This window comes from Sceloporus occidentalis, unplaced genomic scaffold (genome assembly GCF_023333645.1).
Source record: "Sceloporus occidentalis isolate IW3139 unplaced genomic scaffold, rSceOcc1.0.p SCAF_12, whole genome shotgun sequence".
NCBI lineage: Eukaryota > Metazoa > Chordata > Lepidosauria > Squamata > Phrynosomatidae > Sceloporus > Sceloporus occidentalis.
The window spans coordinates 21,983,507-22,006,738 of record NW_028316992.1 but is presented as its reverse complement, the minus strand read 5'-3'; the positions used below and the strand labels follow the sequence as shown (position 1 = coordinate 22,006,738).

Genomic DNA, 23,232 nt, shown 5'->3' with positions numbered 1-23,232 from the left:
CTCAGACTCATGGATGCTGGTGACAGCAATTATTCTAGTCTAAAGTAAATTATTCAGCCTAACCAGAAAAGGCCCACTAATGAATCAAACTTACAAAAGCGTTTATAGAGATGCTCTGGGTTAGTCAAAAAGTAGATCAGGAAAACGGATGCTACCTGTGCTGGGTTTGGTTATACTACCCCTGAAAATGCCGATTTGCAGTGTGTGTGCACTCCTGGATTTTGTAAAGCTCAAGTTTCTGCAGTGGGCAGAAGAATATATGCACTGGTTAAGCTATTGTGCCTGTTCCAGAAAATGTGTGATCTGGTAATGAGGATACACACCTTATTTACATCCCACCCAGACTATAATGCTTTATTTGGGCAGTCTTTGAAAAGTGCTCAGAAACTTCACTTTGTCCAAAGAACTGCAGCCAGACTATTCACTGGGGCTGAACAGAGGGAACATACAACTCTTTTGTTGGAACAGCATTACAGGATACAGTACTATTTTATTTCAAACTGCTGGTTCTGACCTATTAAGTATTACAATCCTTAGGTCCATGCTAATGGACTATATTCTCCCATATGAGCCTCCTAAGCCCTAAAATCATTAGGAGACATTCTTCTCTCGGTTTCACCTTCCATGTAAGCTTGACTGTTAGGAGTGCAAGGAAGGGTGTGTGTGTGAAGGACAACATCTTCCCATATGAGTCTGCCAAACTTTGTGATCTTTGGAGATGAGCCCTCTCTCAGTTCCATCAACTGAATAATTACATATCACAGAAACATAAGAGAGCACCTCTTTAGGGATGACAGGAAGGCTCCTACTTTGTTGTTTATTCCAACACATTTTTGGGAAGTATAAGACATTTTAATGGTGTGTGCAGTTCCACTGATTTTTATTTTTTGACACTTTAATGTATTCATCTGAAAAAATTCTAATTTTATAGATAGTTTAATCATATTTAATAATTATTTAGCATATTTTTATAGAGATACGTTTGTTATTATCTTTATTTTTTCTTAATTTTTGTAAACTTTTCCTAATTTGTGGGAAAGGCAGGATCTCAGTTAATAAATAATGACCATAAGGATAATTGTTGATGACTTACCAAATTTTTGCTGATTCAGTAGGTGTACACTAGTTATGAATTAATAATTTTAAAGACAATATATATGTAAGAAAGAACAATGTGTGAAATAAATACACTATAGAATTACAGAATGACAGCACATATACATACTGTATGAGTCTTACAACCAGGTAAACATGTGCTTAACTGGTTAGGCATCAAGCAATTGTGCAAATAATATTCTACTTAATTTCAAATCATTATCATTTAGTGTTAGACAGTTTAACAAGTACATGAAGAAATATCAATGCAAACCTCACCTAACTGAATGATTTAAATTTGTGTGTTTGGGGGTGGGGGGTATATGTATTTTTCATGCTATATATGGGTAACAACATGCCTAATTTTCGTCAGCATATACTTCGTTATGCTATCCTACGTAATTGGAATAGGCAACATTACATTCATCCAGTGGCAAGTCTTTCTTTCCTTGTTCCCCTTGTGTCCATTAGAAGTCCTCTGAATATCTCCCTATTGTAACTAGTCTGTATAGACCGTTCTGCCTTGATCCAGCTCAAACCCTCAAAATGCCTCCTTCTACAAACTCCAGAGTAGAGTCTCCCTTACCTATTGATTTAGCTTATTCTGAATTGAGGATTTTTCCCTAGCAATATAGGCTAAATAAACACAATTCCTAACATATAAAGAAAGGGGTAGACCGATGGCTTTTTGGAAAGGAGTTGATGGACCCACCCACTCTTGTTGTCTGCACACAGGTATAGTTCTTAATAGATATGAAGATAGAGTGTTTCATACAAATATCCAAGCTGAAGCAAAGAATGTTCATCTTGCTCCAAGATTTAATGAACTCATTGGTCTTCGGCAAGCTCAAAATGATCTCCTTCTTAACCAGGTTTACAGAGAGTATCACAGTGGAATCCTCCACTTATTCATTCATGTATTGGTATATCTGGCATTGAGGTACTGCTTTTGAACAGGGGGTGGGCAAGTGTGAGGGTACATCTTGTGGGGGTTCTTTCCTTCAAAAAAAACAACAACCCCTAAGTGGATGAAATGTTTTTCATTTTGGGAGTAGACACTGAGGTTTGTGCATCATCCCATCTGCAACTCAGGTTTATTATTTCATTCAAATGAATGCCTCTTTCAAAGCAGATTTGTTCAATATGCTCATAATAACTTTCATCTCAATGGAATTTTGTAGACATCAATGAACTTTTAAAACTCTCCCCTAACATCCATGTTTTTTGAGGCATAAAGAATTTTAATCTTCAACAAATTTTCAATAGTTTTTTGGTGATGTTCTAATTCCCAAATATAATTATAAAGAATTATAAAAAGTATAGTCTGAAATATTTCACTATAAAAATTATTTAACATATTCTTAACAAAACTTATGAAAAGTTCTGCATTTGCCTTGTATTAACATTTCCAAATTAAACCACCCAATTTAACAAAGAAATTTAATCAACGTTTAGGTGAATTATGCAAGGAACCATAGCCTAATCTCTTTGTTAAGAGGAAACATCCCAAGCAAGTTAACACATTATCAAAAGGCCTTACAGTTTACATGTAGCAATCCAGTTATCAATGCAAAATGCTTTAAATTTCAAGTGCTTGATTACTGGAAAATGGAGAAACTGTAAGGCACAAGTATGATGTTAAATTCAAGAACTTCCCTTCTGTTCATATTAATAGTATCCGGGTAGTGTGGGTGGTGGTAATGCAGGTGTGCCTATACTAGTCAAACATGCCAAAACAAATCCTCAGTTTCAAATCCTGTAGTGTAATAAGGAAGTTTAATTAAGGCCACATACTATGGCTGTTAATGTTCTCTTATATAACAAGGTCTAAATGAAGTTACAATTCCTTCATTAGCAAATTACAAACAAGAGCGCACAGCTGACACACCAGCTATGATTATCACAACTAATTGCCTCGTTGTTGCAAACCAGCCTGGAAAAGTGTTCAGATGTCCTTCTGCAATAGCAAATGAGGGCCACATCGGGCTATTTCTGTGATCACAAGGGGCTCTTGTACAGTGATCTGATTTACCCTTGTCGACTGGCAGCAAATGGCCCAATCAAAGCACTCTCTACAAAAGGCAGGCTTTGAAGCCAGCTCAGCCTAGAAGCACGCTCCATATGCAGGCCGGCAGACTGCACTTCATTAGGCCTGTTGTCACTTTTTCCCTCTTCTTATTCTAATGATCCTATTTTAATACACATAGGAACCTCTCCTAATTGATGTCAAGTGAGTGACTTCAACATTCATCACCGGAGCACATCAAACAAATCTTGGCACACAAGCCCAGCATCATGGTGTTTAAGACCCGAGGTGTGTCTCTAAGTACGGGAAAGCATACATGCACGCACACACACACTCACACAGAATATACCTGTTTAATTGGGATTGCACGTCCGCTTCCAATGCTATCTGCTCTGCTCTCCAATCCTTTCTTCTCTTTGTCTGGGTCGCTCCCTTTCCGAGACTGCAGGGTAAAAGCAAAGTTAACATTGTTAATATATTGATTCGTAGATGGTTCCCCCCCCTCCGTCATATATTCACATTTTAATTTTTTAAGTTGTTTTAATGTATCAGGAGATGGATGATTAAAATATGCTACATGTTAATATTTAAGATTTGAAATGGCTTAGTATTGTTTGCCAAGAATACAATACAAGGCAGATACAAAAAATGATAACACAAAAAACTGTGCCTTTCAATGTAAGAAACAACAGTGTATACTTAATTATCATCTGATGAGATTTTAAAAGGCTATTAACTACTCAGCAGTGTAATTTTATGGACCACCTTGATTAGAATTAAATTTAATTTAATTTCTTTTTTTACTACTTTCAGATGATAGCATCAAAGTCAAACCAACAATGCTTAGAAAACCAAGCTGCTTTGACAAAGCATAAAAAGTTCAAAGTCCTGATCACATGCCTGCCTTTCTCAATATAAAGCTACATGGATAAAATATAATAAAACAATCAGGTTTTACCAAAGGGTTTTTCTTTTAAAATGATCAATTACCTTGTTGGGACACATTTAAAAACAACAACAACAACCAACAAATACATAAACACTGCCTTTTCAAAAACATTTCATGGGGCAAAGACTGTTCTGCTTGCTTTTTCACAGCTGTGGGACAAACATGCACAATTCTATTTAAACAGACCTTCCTATCCTCCCCTCCTTTATTGTGAGATAAGTAAATCTACATGTGACAGATTTATTTTATTATGAGCAAGATCTAAAAGTCATCCTCCTTAATAACTACACTGACAAGTGACAACTTCACTCCATTACTTTTCAGTGGGAACATTACTCACACAATATTGAAAATGAGGAAACATTTTCATGTGCTTTTCAAATCATGGATGATATATGAAGTGAAAGTACAGGTGATGTCCAGTGCTACAACTGAATGCTAATAAAAACCAAGTAGTGTAAAATCATGGTGCTTCTCTGCAATATATTAGAGGGCTCTTTAATTTGGTGTACAAATTAAAATGAGAATTTTAATCAAAACTGTCTTTAATATTTTATTGATTAGCTAAAAGCTAAAGGCTGAAATTTCTTAGACTAGAATATTACTGCTATATAATTTTTCTGTTATATCAAGAGGAGCTAATGCATAACTTCCACAGTGCTTATACTGTGGGCAAACTCTTCTCACTGACAGGTTCAGGATTATGCAACAGTAGAACAATGAATACAGAAATCCCAATACTAATGATACTGTGTGTTTACCAAAAGGTTGTGCATAAAAGAGAAATATAGTGCCTACAGTGAGGGAAAAAGAAAACCTATATTTGATGTTGAGCATTACTTCAAAGCAGTAGGAAATCAGAAGAAGTATGGGGCATTCATACTTTCCCATCATGAATTACTCAAAACCTCAGTGAGGCAGTTTACCAAACCCTTATCAACATATTACTGTCACTACTTCAGCAGCAGGTCAACGTTTTCCCCCACAGGTGGCTAGAATAACTTATGTTCAAAGTGGTACAGTTATGTTATGGGGAATTTTCTCTTAGGATAGCTTCCAATATTTTTCACAGTAATATGTTTTATCAAAATTGTAAATTAAATATATTATGTCTGTTTCCTATCAGTCACTAGAATGGGGTAGAGAATGAATGGCCATCCAGATATTGTTGGACAGAAACTCCCAACATTCTTAGTCAGCAAAGCCTATGGTAAAGAATAGTGGGAACTACAGTTGAACATTTGGATGACCACAAATTCTTCCCTCCCAGATCCCCTTTAGATTGGCATTGCTCCATGCAGGGGGTCTACATTCAAGATTTTAATTCTATCATAATATCTAAACCATTAGATGACAAGTGGGTCTTCCTTTTTAAGATACACAGCTTACTTAGATATGTGGTGGAAAACGGTATGGGAACTATGGTTACTTGTCTGACAGAATGGCAACTTACGCAGGTTGACCAAAATCAGGACCTTTCATGGACAATCGGTTGCCACTCATTCACTGTATAAACCAAGAAAGAAGCAAGAGACAACCTCCATCCATTCTGGACTACATTTACACAAACACAGCACTGGACTTTAAAATGACTGCTTACGCTGAACAGAACTCAAGAAGGGGACCCGCAACATAATTCAAAGTTGTGAGATGGATTGTCTTATTTTGCTTTAAAAATAAGTATTAAAAAAGATAAACAGCTCTCATTCACAGTAGCAACACTAAACGAGAACAATAATAGGATTGTGGATATAAGGTTGGAACAGTAACATTGTGTACACTGTCACTCCCAGGTCACCAATGGCAAATAACAGTTATCTCTTCGTAAGTAAGCAAGATTTTTTTATAAACTGGGAGAGCTGGTTCATTTTCCTCCTTTTGTATCAATGTATTACAGATTATAAATACAGATATATTTATCCTACAAATGCTGCCTATAGTTGAGAGGATAATAATCCCTAGTTTTATATGCAAAGTGGTTTTTAATTGTTTTATTGTAGTTACCACAGTAAATGCTCCAATGATAAGAATTACTACTTATCAGTTATATATCAGCAGTAGCCTTCTGCATTCATATTCTTCCATTTTATATGGCTATGCCTGACTCTTAGAAATTGCTCACTCAAGCAACATAATCATTCTCCCCACTGAAAAAAGAGAAGACCATGGAAAGTACACATTTACCCCAATGCATGTCTAAGAAGAAAAGGTGGATCTGTAATACACACAGCTGAAACAGCAGTGAAATGTTTCAGTCAGGGCAGTATTAAGATCTGCACCACTAGCATTTAGTGAAATAACAAGTGCAAAGACAACCACAGTGGACTATTGGTGCTACCTCTAAAATCTATGAGAGAAAAGCACTGTACAGTGGTACCCCGGGAACGGATTAATTTCGTAACCCGGGGTACCACTGTATCTCCTTTCCAGTGAAAGCTTTCTCTGAGAACCACACATATAAATAGAACAGAAAACAATTCCTTAGTGAAGTTATGTGTTTGTTAAAATGATTTATGAATGCAGCTTGGAAAGTTACTCATAAGACCAAGAAATATGACATTTTGAAACCATTCATAACTGGGAGTGTGAACATCATCTTACCACTCCTCAGTTACAGATGGTTTCAGAATGTCAATGTATTTATTCTTTCTAAAAGTTCCATCCCAGCCTCTGCTTGAAAGCTAATTTAACCTATGTTTCTTTTTCAAAGTAAATAAGGCTACCCTTGTCACTAAAATAATCTTGTATCCATTTCACTATACAGCCAAACAGCCCCCGTCCCTGGAAGCAAGCCTTTAAGGTTAATTGAGAGCATCAAATGGTTTTGCCTTCAATGGGTTTTCTTTTTAATAATTTCATAGCTGTTTTCTGTTACTTTTTGCTGCTGTTTTAATACCTTCATACTGTATTGCTATATTATAAGAACTGCCTTAAATTGTTAATTTATCATTTGATTCTTGCCATTAGGCACTTTGAACTATCGAGGAGAAAGGTGGGATATTAACATTTTAAATATATAAATTAAGTATATATCAGTATGCCTACTCACATCCACCAATACACTCTGAGATGCCATATATTCAAGGAAACAAATTTCCTGCTGAGATGCCACAGTAATAACTGTATGCTACATTAATATGTACTGATGGGTATTTTGGATCAAGGACATGTGTTTGTAAGAGAAAGAGAACAAAATTTCATGTAGCAAATGAGTACTGCAAATATTAAGACGATATGGCTCAGTATATTTTATTCTTCCCTCATTCTGAAGAAGATAAACTACAAGAAAGAAAGAAAGAAAGAAAGAAAGAAAGAAACTGAATACATGCCTACCCAGAAACAAGTGCCATTTATTTCAACAAGGCATACACAGATAATAAACACTCTAAAACTGCATCTTTCCCCATTGGCATCTGGTGATGATATTTTTTAATCTTTGAAAGATTTGATTACAGAAATTCTAACAATTTATATGGACCTAGAAAGAGTAATGTTTATATAACATTTTCCTATGAATGCTGTTCCAACATTCTTGCAGAGATGGTACTGAAAAATCTCTTGCATTCTAAGTTTCTGTTCAATCAATATTCCTATTATATCTGCTATTTAGTTGAACAAATTTAAAATTTCTATGCAAAAATACTAGGACACAAAAATTATGCTACATTTAAGGGGGCTAGTTTTATTGTTCAAATAAATGAAGTTTTAATATCAGATATAATCTAATCAGGCTTAAAAATAACAGCATATTTTTATTCTTTGAACATGCAATGTGAAAAGTAGTATTTATGGATTCAAGTCGTCCACTTTTAAGTGATTATATCAGATTTCGAAATGAATGTGGTCCTTCAATAGGATCCTAAATGAAGTCTAAATAGAAGCATCAGTAATTTCGGCATACAGATTCAAAGCTCTTTGTCACCCTTTCCAATATACACACCTTACATTCAATTCCTTAACTGACACTGACATCTAGTGGACAAAAAATTGCTATATAACAACTAAACATTTCATTGTATAGTCTTAAAAAGTTTGCATCACAAGGAAATTATTTGTCTAAGTTTCAACTGCATAGAAAGTGGAATGTTAAAAATCTCTGTCTTTATTTTGTGGAGTTTTTCCAAATTCCATCTATACTTCCTCCCTGTATTTCCTTCATATCACATTTTGAGACTTTATAGTTTCTTTCCACTCTGCAATCAATGCTTTTTAAAAACATTTTTTGCTAAGCTATGCATTTATTTGTAGTTTATCTAATTTTTGCAACATTTGCACATTGACTAAACTGAACTTTTGCATATATGTTTTTTGAATTATGCACAAGTTAAAGTAACTGTGAATATAAAACACTGTTTTATATATACAGCTGAAACAGCAGTTAAATGTTTCAATCAGGGCAGTATTAGGATCTATACCACTAGCATTTAGTGAAATAACAAGTGCAAAGACAACCACAGTGCTCCAGTCCATAGGACTGGATCGTGGCTTTGGCACAGCTTCCGGACTCTCAGGACACATGCATCATTTAAACAGCATACCTCCAAAGTGACCCGAAGCAGCTTTATTTTGACCTGTCTGTATGGGGCCAAAGTTTCACAATACTATATTAATATTCATTATAAATAAAAGAGCGCTTCATATCCAAGATTCTATTCTCCCTATATAACTATATAAAAGAGATGAAAGGATGACAGATTAATTCAAGGAAGAACCATTTGAAGATGAAACTACAGTTTTAGAAAGTGAAGTAGAAGCTGCACTCAGAGCACTTGAAAAAAAAATCACCAGGAACACATGGCATATCAATAGAGCTGCTTCACACTTCATAGAATCTACCCCACTAATTAAAATATGTCAACAAATATGGAAAATAAAACAATGGATCATAGATTGGAAGTGCTCAATATACCTTCTATCCCCAAGAAAAAGGACACCAAGAACTACGGTAATTACAGGGTCACTTTATTAATCTCCCATGCAAGCAAAGTGATAATCAAACTTCTATAACCAAGATTTACCATATGTAAAGTGAGAAATGCCAGATGTCCAAGCTAGGTTCAGGAAAGGAAGAGACACTGGGGACCATATTGCAAATATATGTTGGATAATAGAACATACCAAAGATTTTCAGGAGATAATCACCCTGTTTTACAGATTATAGCAAAGGCTTTGAATGCATGGATCATGAAAACTATGGATTGCTCTTAAAGAAATGAGAGTACCACAACATTCGATTGTCCTAATGCATATCCTGCACTCAGGACAAGAGGCTACCATCAGAACAGAATACAGAAAAAGGAATGGTTTCCAATTGGCAGGAGGACTGGGCAAGGTGGCATTTTATCACCTATCTGTTTAATATGTACACTGAAAGTATCATATGTAAAACGGGATTAGATTTGGAGGAAGGAGGTGTGAAAAATGGAGAAAGGAACATCTACAATTTAAGAAATGCAGATGTCACCATACTACTAGCAGAAAAGAGCAAAGACTTGGAATGATTATGGAAGAAGGTCAAGGAAGAAAGTACAAAAGCAAGTCTTACAGGTGAAAATAATGACCACAGATGATTTATGTAACTTTAAAGCAGATGCTGAAGCCACTAAAATATGTCATTCATGGTCATTAATCAGAATGGAGACTGCAGTCAAGAAATCAGAAGACTAGGACTTGGAAAGGCAGCTAAGAAAGAACTAGATACTAAAGGGTCAAGATATATCATTGAATACTAAATTCAGGATTGTCCATGCCATTGTATTCCCTGTTACTATGTATGGTTGTGAAAGCTGGACAGAGGAAGAAAGCTGATAGGTAAAAAAATCAACGTATTTGAAACGTGGTGTTGGAGAACAGTTCTAAAGATACCATGGACTACTAAAAAGACAAATCAATGGGTCCAAGAGCAAATCAAGCCTAAGTTTGCCCTAGAAACCAAGATGACTAAACTGACTGTCATACTTTGGACATATCATGAGAAGACATGTCTCACTAGAAAAGACAATAATATTTAGTAAAGCAGAAAGCAGCAGGAAAAGAGGAAGACTGCATTCCAGATGGATAGATTCAATCGACGAAGCCATGGTCCTGAGTCTGCAAGACCTGAGCAGGGCTGTTGGTAACAGGATGACTTGCTAGTTCTCTCACTTACAAACCTCGCCTTTGTCACACATGTCTCTTCTTCCTATTTAGCAAAATACTTCAGGCTTTTGCTTTCCTGTAATAGCCAGTTTGAAGCATGCTTGACCCAGTTTTTGAGACCTCTGTCAAATATACTTTCCCTAGTATTCATATGAAGTACTGCTTATCCTTTCCTATAAAAATCCCTCCCAGGGCAATGATTTCCACCTCTAGGTACCACAGCAGAACTTCTAGTATACCTCTGCCAACTGAAACTCAGAAAATAGTGAGGCCTATAAAAGTGCTTCATCAGATGACTTTAAGGGGCAAGAAATATACAGCTGCACATGGAAGAAACCATGAGCCCAAAACCATGAAAGGTGTGCAGTCTGTGAAAATGGTCATAGGAGCTGAACAGCTTGTATGCTTATCTTCAGTGAGATGGATCTCTTTTTTGGATAAAATTATCAGCTTGGTAGATGAAGGGAATGCTGTGGATATAGAATACCTTGATTTCAGAAAGGCCTTTGACAAGGTTCCCCAAGACATTTTTGCAAACAAGCTAGTAAAATGTGGGCTAGACAATGAAACTGTTAAATGGCTTTGTAATTTGTTGACCAGCCGAACCCAAAGGATGCTCAGCAATGGCTCCTCTTCATCCTGGAGAGAAGTGACCAGTGGGGTCCCACAGACCTCTGTCCTGGGCCCAGTGCTATTCAACATCTTTATCAATGACTTGGAGGACAAAATTGGGGGCATACTTTGCAGGTGACACCAAATTAGGAGGAATAGCTAATACCCCAGACAGGATCAAAATTCAAAATGGCCTGAATAGACTAGAAAACTGGGCCAAAGCTAACAAAATGAAATTCAACACAGAGAAATGTAAGGTACTGCATTTAGGATGAAAAAATGAAATGCACAGATACAGGATGGGGGGACACCTGGCTGAATGAAACTACATGTGAAAGGGATCTGGGAATCCTAGCAGACCACAAGTTGAACATGAGTCAACAGTGTGATGTGGCAGCGATTCTAGGCTGTATCAACAGAAATATAGTGTCTAGATCAAGGGAAGTAATAGTGCCACTCTATTCTGCTTTGGTCAGGCTTCACCTGGAATACTGTGTCCAGTTCTGGGCACCACAATTCAAAAAGGATGTGGACAAGCTGGAGCGTGTCCAATAGAGGGAGACTAAAATGGTGATGGGTCTGGAAACCATGCCCTATGAGGAACGACTTAGAGAGCTGGGTATGTTTAGCCTGGAGAATAAAAAGTTAAGAGGTGATACGATATCCCCATTTAAATATTTGAAAAAGTGATTCCATCTAAACATTAAGCAGAACTTCTTGACAGTAAGAGCTGTTCGACAGTAGAACACACTCCCTTGGAGGGTGGTGGAATCTCCTTCTTTGGAGGTCTTTAAACAGAGGCTGGATTGAGAGTTCCTGCATGGCAGGGGATTGGACTGGATGGCCCTTCTGATCTCTTCTAGCTCTATGATTCTATGAACGTGAGTAAAACCAAGAAGCAGAAGATGGCAATTCTCTTAATTTACTTTCCATTCCCCAGACAGTCCAGTACTGCATCTGCAGTCAGTGATACAAAAGTGGATCCACTGAACTTTGTTTTTCTGCTGTTTCTGATATATTTTATATTGATTATAATGAAATGACTTTGATGTTATTTTGATTTTATGCTTATTTATAACTTTAGTAAACCGGAGGGACTTCCTTGATAGACAGTATAAAAATATCTAAATAAATAAATAATAGTGCTGGATCACTCACCGTGAAAAGGTTGGAGCGGCGTTTGGACTGTTTACGTACTGGTGTTGGAGTGTTGGTAGTAGGTGGAACATCAATCCGTAGCTCCTTTTGGCTGGTGCTTGGAGTAGATGGGACGGAAGAAGAATAATCACTTAAACTCCCTCCTCCGTTACTGGTCTGCAATGATTAAAATCCCTTTTAGCAGAAATAAAGCCAATTGCCATTTCACAGACTTAATTTCATTTTCAACAGCAAAAGTACTATCTATTTTTTAAGATTTAACACAATCTCATTCACTAAATTCTCACGAAACTGACAATTTATGGGATGTATAGGTTACTGCTAATCCAATCTCTTCTATTTAGATGAATATTCTGTATGTTTCTCATGAGATGGTGCAAAATTAATATGCAGTTTGCTTATTAGTCATATTCTCCACAATATATAGATGCCCTTTCCAGAGAAAGCAACGAACAGGCATTCCGAGGCCACAGAAACTTAGATCACTAACAAGCCTGAAATGGAGGTGTCAGAGAGTATATGTAAGAAGTTTATACCCAATTGAGCAGTCTCATTATAAGTAGAGAAAAACTTATAAAATCTAGCATTCCCAAAGAATATTTCCTTTACTCATTTAGCACATATTTCATATCTCATCCCTTAGATTAGCATTCCTCAAAACGGCACGGTCTACATGTCTTGGATTATAATTTCTATCGCACATCAGCCAATTGCCATGCTATTTGGGTATAATTCAAGTTGTGGTCCAAAAAATCCAGATGACAGAACAACAAAGTTCCTAATGTCAATAACGACTATCAAAGATCCTCCAAAATTTGTCAATATGGCAAATAACCATTCACCCAGAGTTCCACTCACCTGGTCCAAACTTTATGTCCAAACTAAATTCACAACTAATATATATCCATTTTCTCTTGAAAAAAATCAAAACTACTATATATCCACTCTGGTTTAATTTAAGGACCAACGCATATGTTGCATTCAAATTCATAGCAGTCAAAAGCTCTCACTGCCTCCCTGCAGGGACCAAGATGTCAGGGACCAAAGATGGGGCTCCCTACATGCAATTCTGCTACTGAACTATGGCATTAGACAGTTTGTGTGCACACTGAACCTCTCAAGCAATTAAACATACTTTTGTATTTACAGAAAAAGTGGTAACTAATTTTTAGGCTTGCATGCTGCACGTTTCATCTCAGATTCTTAAACTTCAGTGTACCAGAAAACAGGAAAACAGAAATTAATTTTGTTCACCTTGAACCTAAATATACTGGTAGTGAGTAAGATCTGCCATGGACATAATTTGAACTTGCTGCTAATGAACTTACCATTTTAAAATACTCCTGAATTTGTCACTGTGCCTGGAATAACTGCCACATTGATCATCAAGTATCCTTTTCACCAGGTCCAAGCAGTGATATGTCCAAGGCTCTCTGATGAGAGCTTGCCAACCATCATTCACACCCTCAGAACACCCTATGCATCTTATCACATGGGAGGGAAACTCCCAAATCCCATGGATAAATGGGATTTAAATCAGGGAATATCCCACAAAAGTGGGATTGTTTTCAGATGACGTCAGGCTAATTGAGCATTAACGCAACATTAACCTGTGCAGAAAGTCGCAAAATCGTGCCACTTTTTACTTTTGGGAAAATCAGGAAAGTAAAAAGTGGCATGATTTTGCCCACTTTCTGCACAGGTTAATGTCGTGTTAATGCTCAATTAGCCCAACGTGTTTGAAAACAATCCTGCTTTTGTGGGATATTGCTAGGATCTAAACCCCGTTTATCCACAGGATTTGGGTGCTTTGCTTCCTGTGTGATAAGGTCCTATGATTCTCATACAGAATCTTGAGTCATTTACCACCTTCGGGTGAAAGTACCAATACTTTCCAAAAAGGACTGTAATACAAACTACATTTTACCAATATGTCTTGATTTTTTCCTTTCCTTTGGCAAATAAATAGATGTCTTAGCTTTTAGGCATACCCATCTAATTGTTTAATACTCTCAAAATATTTCACCTTCATATCCAAATATAATCTCTACGACTGACTGTAATTTTCCACTTTACAACAGTAACTGGCTGCATTGAAACAAACAAGACTCAAAGGAAGGTATAGGAAGAACTGCCTCAATGTAACTAATTCCCTTACATAGATGAGCAGCATGTTTACTATAAACTGAAACTTTTCTTTAAGTTTTGTCGATGTCAGGAGAATAGATTTGGCATTTTTCATGTTTCATAACTAAATTTTGCATTACAATTTGTTACCCTCCTGGGTAGAGCCAAACATAAATTCAAATAATGGCAGAGTGTTACAACTGATGGAAGGGGATGCAATTCAAATAACAAATGAATTATTTTTATCTGTGCCTATACCTAAGTTGGCCAGAAATCTGAAATCTGTTCCCATGTATTTCAGTGCTTCACAGTGAGACAGATAATCTAAACTATATACAATACTACCTTACCCAACTGTGCAGCTCAATCTGCATCTATCACCAAAAGGGATAAAGTCTGATTATATTCTAACTCATACCTGACTGATATGTACTGCAGAGACCTGAGCTGAACATACAGATGAGTGGCTTGGAGAGTTTGGTAATGATTTGCAAGGACCTATTGAAAGCTGCTGTTTTTTCCTTGTTGCAACAATCTTCTGTGCAACTGTAAAGATAAAACAAAACAAAATTAAATTAAATTAAAATTATTGCATGCTCCTTTCTCCAAGGTGCAAAAACTATGTTCACATTAAAGAGCAATTCACAATTTGGCCAATAATGTAAACTGGCAGTCCAATGTGTAATGGGCATACAATCTAATGAGGAGAGATAATAGCACTTGCAATTGTATTTTGTAATTTGTAATATACAGGTTATTAGTCAACCAAAAAGCTCTTGAATATGAGATGCACTTTCAATCATAGTAAATATGAAAAAGTTTAATACTTTTAAAACAGTCCCACTTTCATTTCTTCTTTTTTCCACATGAATGGATTTTCAGTAAGAACTATTAAGTGAATCATTTATTTCAAGAGAATACTGGAACACTTAGTATGAAATGGAAAAATGTACACTGCTGCTCCATTAGAGTTGTTTTGAACACAGCAGTCTATTTTCTAGAGATATTCAGAATGCTTTAGACTACAACTCCCATGAATCTCACCAGCCTAGCCAATATTTAGTGATTTTGAGAACTGTCATCTGAAACATCTGCACGATACCACACTGGGGAAGGTTATCTTAGAGATGGAGGACTGAATGGATAATGTGGTGGAATTTGCAACTATTACTGAAACAGATATCTACAATACTGTGCTATGTTTAAAACTTAGGTGCACATTAGAGATATTTCAGCCTCTGCTAAATAGCTGTTTTTTTGTGGATAGCCACATGTATCTTTAAAAATATATTTTCTTCCTGTATATGCTATCTGTTTTAATAGTGTAGTAATTTAATTCTGTTTTAATGTAACACTTTTCTATATTTTTAATTATATTGTTTTAATCGTGTAAGCTGCTCCGAGTCCCAGGTTTGAGAACCGGGTGGGATATAAATAAATATAATGATACTAAATAATAATAATTTACATCATGTTGAGAGGGCCCTTGACATTTGGGGTCCACCCTGGGCCAATTTAGGCCTTTTGTGAAACAGTAAGTGGCGTCCACTCATTTCTTGTTGCGAAATAAAGTCCTCTCTCCTGGGCCTAAAATGGTCCAGGAAAGCTCCAAAACATGGTGAAATAAACTTTTCTAGAAGACGGCCTCATAACCCCCCCCCCAAAAAAAAAAACCCACAAAAATCTATGGTGAAAATGTCCTTCTTGTCCAATAAACAGCATTTGGGTACAGAGAAAATGTTTCTGAGTCTATTTTTTTACAAGAGTAGTGTGGAAGCAGATATCTTGCTTCAAGGTGTCCTGATGGACTAATGTGGTCCCCTACCCTTGCATAGCTACCCACACCTGAACAACAGTGTAATAAAGCTGTTCTCAAACAGCAAGAGCCCTGGTGGAGCTCAAGAGTTGCTCAAAGGGACGCAAGACTTGGAGGCCCTGTCCTCCTCCCCCCCCCCAAACTTTCTGATGTGTAAACTTTCCACATGTGTTGAATTAAATACTCAATTCACTTACATAAAACTGTTCTAATTTGAACAATGTTGTTTCTTTATAAAATTTTAAGATATGTGCGAATGAAAATACACCCACTAAATAAGCAAAATATTTTTATTCACAAAGTACATCAAGGTGTGTGTGTGCAAAGTCCGCATGTAGATGTAAAGGGGGGTCCTAAGAGTAAAAAGTCTGAGTACCACTTGTGAAATAGGATCATACTAATTCATAGCCAGTGTTGCCAAGAAGCCTCAAAGATATTCCCTGGAATGTTTTACCAAAATCCAAAATACCTGGAATTCCCCAATATTTACTGGAATATTCAGTCAAAATCCCTGGAAAGAAATTAATTAAATTCCCCAGACTCTGGGGAATTCCCCAGAAATTGGCAACACTGGGGGCAACATTCATTCAGTACCAGCTGCAGTTATTGGACAATGTTCATGGACTGCCTGATAAATATCACAATGTCTTTATTTTTAGCTCAGTTACCATTATAGCTTTCCTTCAACCCAGAGCACTTGAATACCTATTAAATGCATAAAAATCTATATCAGAAGCCCTGGAGATGTTTAGAATAGTATAGCTGTGTTAGCATAACTTGGGGCCATATCTTTTATCTCATTCATTAGATTTTAGGTTGGTTGAAGCTACACAATTTTAACACAAATACAAAGGGTTTTTTGGCAGTATGTCTGGCACATACTGGAGAAACAATGGCCACGACTGTCACACTGTGAACCTGCCTCATTTCAAAACAAAATGCTAAACAGGGAAGACGGTAGTATAATCACAGAAACAATTCTAAATTCTTTTAATGCATTGCAAGAAACCTTTGGTTCAACATATATAGTAGTACTCAATTAAAGAGCATGTCTTTGTTCCAATTAAGCCAATTAAGCCTGAAGTCAGCATAACATTGGGAATTGGAAAAGGGTGTTTCAGTATAAAGCTTTAGATAAACAACCAATGTTGCTGCTTTGAAGTGAACGAGCCATTTTTATTTGATAGAGTTCTAATGCATTATGTTTGCAGCTCCATTAATTTGCATTAAAAAGGAGCAATGCAACCATCACTGTTTACGGGGGGGGGGGGGGATTATATACACAAAATAGCTTAAAAGTAACCCACCCAATTTGCAGTGCTCATGCATGTACTGGCTATGCCAGTAAAAACAAACTAATTAGTATTTTCAAAGAATGAAATTATATTTACATGGGGCTTAATGATATAATTCCTATGACCAATTTGCAAGCTATGATACTATTGATGAATTAAAATCAGTTGTATTATAGCAATGCAGCAGAACCATGAAGTCCTACTCTTGCTGTGCCCAACTATAGCGCTAAGTAAGTCAAATCCATATGTTATTAACACCACTGAATAAAACACAACAAAATGCAATTTCCACTACATGTACATCTCCTGCTGTGCCAAGTCTCAGCAGCCTTATTCTCTTATGTTGATTTTTTGTACCTAACTAAAGGATCCCATCACCACTTCATGTTCATTTTATTTCATTTTACGTCTCATGAATGCTGAACTTTCCTGCACTGTGACATGTCAAATGTGATGAATTTGACTAATGAAAGACCAGGTCTGCTTTTAAGAGGAACCACTTCATTTATTTCAAGGGCTCAATGGTTTATAATTTTGTGACATCTAGAGATGTAGTATTTGTGGGATTTATTTTGTTCATATTTGTAGTTATTGATAAAAACTGCAAAAGGGGAATCAAATATAATGTATTACAGAAAAATTAACACATAAAATTTATATTAATGTTTTTAACAACAGTATATACATAGCTTAATAGGTGAGGCTGCAAATTTGTACACTGTGAAAAAAAGTCATAGGTTGAGGGATGAGGGCTTTGAAATAATGCACAAACTTCACTGTCATCATGATGACAATGAAGAAACCCAGAAAACTCAAGAAACAAACATATTCCAGAAAACAACATTCTAACAATTCTTTAAAAGTTGTTTCAAACCCAGTATTTTCCTGCTATCTTTCCTCCCAGTTTCGATTCCCATTATGAAAACCCAAGTTATATAGAGACAAAGAGAGTCGTTTGAGTCCAAGGATCTAATGGTAGATACAGATAGTACATACATTGTTCTCAATGTTGAAAAGTACACTATAACCAAAATATACCAGATCTAATATAATGATCTAATATAATGATCTAAGACTTATTGTCTTTAAAAAAAACCCAACACTACAGTAATATTCTCTGAAGATGCCAGCCACAGATGCTGGCGAAACATCAGGAAGAAACTCTTCTAGAACATGGCCACATAGCCTGAAAAACCCACAAAAACCTATGGATGCCGGCCATGAAAGCCTTCAACTTCACAACAGTAATATTGCACTGAAGTCCAATTTTCAACACTTTGACTTTCCAAACAAAGAAGTGACATGTTCAGAACATACTAGAACATCCATACAACTCCAACACACTTGCGATGCTATAAGTAATCACAACACAGGATACCAAACTATATCCATACTGTCTAAGTCAGTTCATCTCAAGATATGTGATGTGGAGCAATGGTATTCTTTCTTCCCGAATATGTAAGAGGCCAGTACCATATTTGTGTTCATTGGCTACTACTGTTTCTCTTCTGGAAACCCACAAGAGACTAACAGCCAACGGCTGGTGAACTGGGACCAATTCATGGACCACCACTTTGAGTAGCACTGTCCTAAGGCCCTTAAATGGTAAAATTTCCTAAAGCTTTGCAGTGTGAGTAAATGGAATGTTCACAATACAACGCAATAAATCAAAAATAAAAGAAGCATGGATTTAGTTCCCACAGTGAATACTACTTCTGTAGTATTAAATTTACCATGATTTACCATGAAATTATTTGGTTCTTTTTACCTCACATTTTGATCAAAATATCTATGCAAACATTTAGGGCAGAATTATTATACAGTGGTACCTCGGGATACGAAATGATCGGGTTACGAAATTTCCGGGATACGAAAAAGTTGGATTGGCAAAAACTGTTTCGGGTTACGAAATATTTTTCGGGTTACGAAATTCATTTCGGCGCGAAATTCAAATGCTGCAAAGTGCAGCTATAGGCTTTCCGGGTTACGAAATTTTCGGGTTACGAAAGGAATGGCGGAACGAATTAATTTCGTAACCCGAGGCACCACTGTACCATGCAGTGCTTGCTGGCAACCTATTTAGACAGAAGAGCCTGCCTGGTACACTGAAACATTCAGATCACCAACAAACTATGAATGTACTGTGCTCTATCTTCAAAAGATGCTAAAAATAAACAAAACAAAAACCAAGCATCTACTGATCTAATTTTACTTCTTTTAAAACATATCCTATGAATTGAGCACAGCCCCTCTGTCCCATTTATAAAGATTAGGACACAAGTCATTTTAAGGTTCATCTCTGATTATAAAATAATTTTAAACTGGATGCTCAGCTCTTGACTTATATAAAACTCTTGCTGTATTAAAACAAATTTATCTTCATTTATGTTGCAATTATCTCTTACGGCAGTTAATTTGATGGAAATTAAACTATTGTTTAATTGCTCCTATTAATCGGGAGATTTAAATATCCACAGCAATAAACAGTTACCTTCAGGGCAGAACAAAGTCAAAGCTACTCATGTTGATCCTAGAAAAGCAAAGTAATTCTAGATAGATGAATATGGCAATTCTCAAAATAATTTTTAGAAAGGGAGATGCTGCAAAACAGCACATTAACTACTGAAAATAATGAAATAGTTTTCACTTGCTACAATTCATAGGTTCAAACACTTCCATGCTATCCTTCCAGTGACTATTTTCTCTAAAGGGATTCTATTATGAAGAAAATCAAAGCCAACCCTTTCGAAACATGTCTTCTGGGACTATTACCAATAAAGTGAAATTAACCCACAAAAAGTGTGGATTGATGATTCTTCATTTTTTAATGGAAGCAAAGTGACACTCACATTTATTTCCCAGCATTGGTGATTCGCTGTCATGGACTGAACCTTTGGTTCTTTTCAGGAAGGAAAAGGTCAAGGCCTGGATGCTGCTACTCTTAGAATTGTTTTGGCATGTTCAATTCATATGAAATATACTGAAAGACAGCAAAGAATTTGTTGTTTCCAGATATTTCTTCTACCCCTAGCTCAACTACCATCAGTTCTTATGGTGCAGCAGTTTGATTCATTTTTTAATTATTTTAAATTTCTGCACTTCTAAGATATGTCCCAAGTATGCAAAGATCTGAGGATTTTGCCACAGTGATCTATGCACTGGTAACCTCAAGAACTGCTATAAAGTGCTCACATGCAGATTTTCTTGACAATGTTCTAAAAACTGCAGCTAGCCCACAACTTGTCAGTTAGCATGACTTTGTCAGTTAGGTTGCTCTGTTGGTTAGCCTACCAAGAGCATGCTACACATTTGTTCAAAAAACTGCACTGACTGCTAAAGTATTGCAGTCAGATTCAAGTTGATGCTACTAACACATACAGTCTGTAAGGGAGACTCAACCTATAATAAATATGCAAGCCTGCATTCTCTTACCCAACTGAAAAACATGGCTTTAACCATCTTTTATTACTTTTATTAATATCTTTGTATTAATTTTTATATTTATGTTACTGTATGTTCTGAATCATTTAATTTTAAAATAAAAAATTTTAGCCAAACAGTCACTGATGCTCCAAACAGGGTTGATTGTATTTAATAAACATCATCTTAAATGTTTGATCTATCGACTGACTGATTTTTTTAAAATATCACAATTTCTGAATATTCAAAATATAACTTTGTTTGTTAGAATTCAAAATTATTCACAATGTTTTACCATTTAATTTCCTTTCTCCATATCATTAAACATGTGGGTTTCAGGCCTGACACAGACAGATCTAATGAAGCTGTTTCTTCAATTTTGTAAAGTTTAACATTATTTGATGATATTCACGGTGGTTGGCTGAATATTTTTCATCAACATAATCAAACCTACAACCAGTTAAGTGACAAGTGGATGTTCAATAATTCTTTTTTTGTGAGGAATTTGTCTCACGTATTTTAAACTGATTAAACTGAGGAACTGATGCTATTCACTTGTATCAATAATTGGCTTTGGTTTTCACCTAATAATGCATGCAAGTTTCTGTTTCTCATGGCTGTAGAGAACTGTCAATTATAGTGGGAAACAAATGCAGAATAAAAAAATGTTTCTTGTCACAATTCAGTCTTGTATAGTCACAAGAACTACCATATTTTCTGGCGTACAAGATGACTTTTTAACCCATGAAAATGTTCTTCAAAGTTGGGGGTTGTCTTGTACGCTGGGTTAAGCCCTGGCCTGCTTCCACCTTCCCAGGCCCAGGCCTCCGCAGGGGCCTGGAAGGCGCACAGCCGCGATTGCCACGGTCGTGGCCGGGCTGCTCCCTCCTTCCAGGCCTCTGCAGGAGCCTGGAAGGAGCATATGGCCCTCGCGATCGCGGCCGGGCTGCTCCCTCCTTCCAGGCCTCTGAGGCAGAGGCCTCCGCAGAGGTCGCGAGGAAACGCAGCCGGTGCAAGCACCACTGGCCTGCTCCCTCCTTGGATTTGGAAGAGGGGTAGCCTTATACAGCGAGTATATCCCAAACTCTGTATTTTAACAAGAAAAGTTGGGGGTCGTCTTATACACCCAATTGTCTTATACGCCGGAAAATACGATACTCTTTTAAACAGACCGGGGGGATATGAAGCAAATCTAATCAGCACGAGAAAGATGATGGTCTCCTAAGTTAGGGGTTCATAAGCTTTTTGGCCCTGTGGGCTACATCCACTGTTAGCTAGAAGGCTAGGGGGCCATACACTCAGGGAGCATTCCAGGATAGCCAAGGAAAGGGTTTAACAACTGGGAAGCGGATGAATAGCCCTTCACCCTTTCACCACTGTTTCTCCTTCATTTGTGCAGGTCTAACCTAACAATTTCCTATCTCCCAACAGTCAATGGAGAAAGGAATATGCAGAATTCCCTGCTGCTTAGATCCCAATTCCTCATACGAAGAACTGGTTTAACAAAGACTCGCAAGGCAATGTTACACACCTGTATACAGTCTGTCCCCCTCCCACGGTTACTTCAGATAACTGTCAGTGAAAAAGCAGCATCTACAACAGCAATACAACCAATGGTCCTACTTTTGAATTACAAGTCCCTGTTGCAAGGGTCTGGTAAAGGGTCATGCCCTATGACGAGAGACTTAGGGAGCTGGGGATGTTTAGCCTGGAGAAGAGAAGGTAAAGAGGTGATATGATAGCCCTGTTTCAATACTTGAAGGGATGTCATACTGAGGAGGGAGCTAACTTGTTTTCTGCTGCTCCAGAGAAGAGGACCCAGAGTAATAGATGCAACCTACAGGAAAAGAATTCCACCTCAACATTAGGAGGAACTTCCTGATAGTAAAGACCTTCTACAGTGGAACAAACCCCCTCGGAGTGTAGTAGAGTCTTCTTCCTTGGAGGTCTTTAATCAGAGGTTGGATGGCCCTTTGTCGGGGATGTTTTGATTGAGAGTTCCTGCATGGCAGAGGTTGGACAGGATGGCCTTTGGGGTCTCTTCCAACTCTATGATTCTATGATTCTGTGATTTGATGTGTCTACAGTTCAATTTATTTAAATATACATCTGCAAACAGCTTGAACAGTAAAGTGAAGAATACACCTAGTATAGGCATAATTCAGTGTAGGCTAGAATCTGACACATCTAAATTATCTTTTTCATTTATAGTTTTCAGTAAACTTCAAACAACAAAACTCATTCACATATAATGCAGTCAAACTAGTAAATGCACTCTCTTTTGTTACTTTTCCAGTTTTGATCATTAGCAATCATCAGAAAGCCATCAAATACACTGTTAAACTTTTCAGTTTTGAGAAGGTAATAATGCAGTATACAACCAAGTAACCTGAATATTATGTAGGGAATAGTTATGCTGAAATATGAATTCAGCATTTAGATATCATTGTTTACATATAAAATATGTTACCTTCCATATCTATTAATCATCCAGCTAAACTGCTAAATATCTGGGCTCAATGAGCCTTCTGTATTTTATGAGAACATTACTTATCTGCTCTATTAAGAAACATGACAAGAGGCCAGATTCAGACTG

The 23,232-nt window shown here is 36.8% G+C and overlaps 1 protein-coding gene across 4 annotated transcripts in view; it reads right to left on the bottom strand.

The window, feature by feature from the left end:
- LOC149305370 (arf-GAP with GTPase, ANK repeat and PH domain-containing protein 1) overlaps positions 1 to 23,232 on the bottom strand; it is a 385,626-nt gene that overhangs the window by 246,991 nt on the left and 115,403 nt on the right. For all 4 annotated transcript variants that reach the window (XM_089477938.1, XM_089477941.1, XM_089477940.1 and 1 more), the window contains 3 exons: positions 14,524 to 14,651; positions 11,979 to 12,134; positions 3,471 to 3,563 (listed from right to left, as the gene is read on the bottom strand). In XM_089477938.1, coding sequence (XP_089334064.1) covers positions 3,471 to 3,563; positions 11,979 to 12,134; positions 14,524 to 14,651 — 377 coding nt within the window. The remainder of the gene's footprint in view (positions 1 to 3,470; positions 3,564 to 11,978; positions 12,135 to 14,523; positions 14,652 to 23,232) is intronic.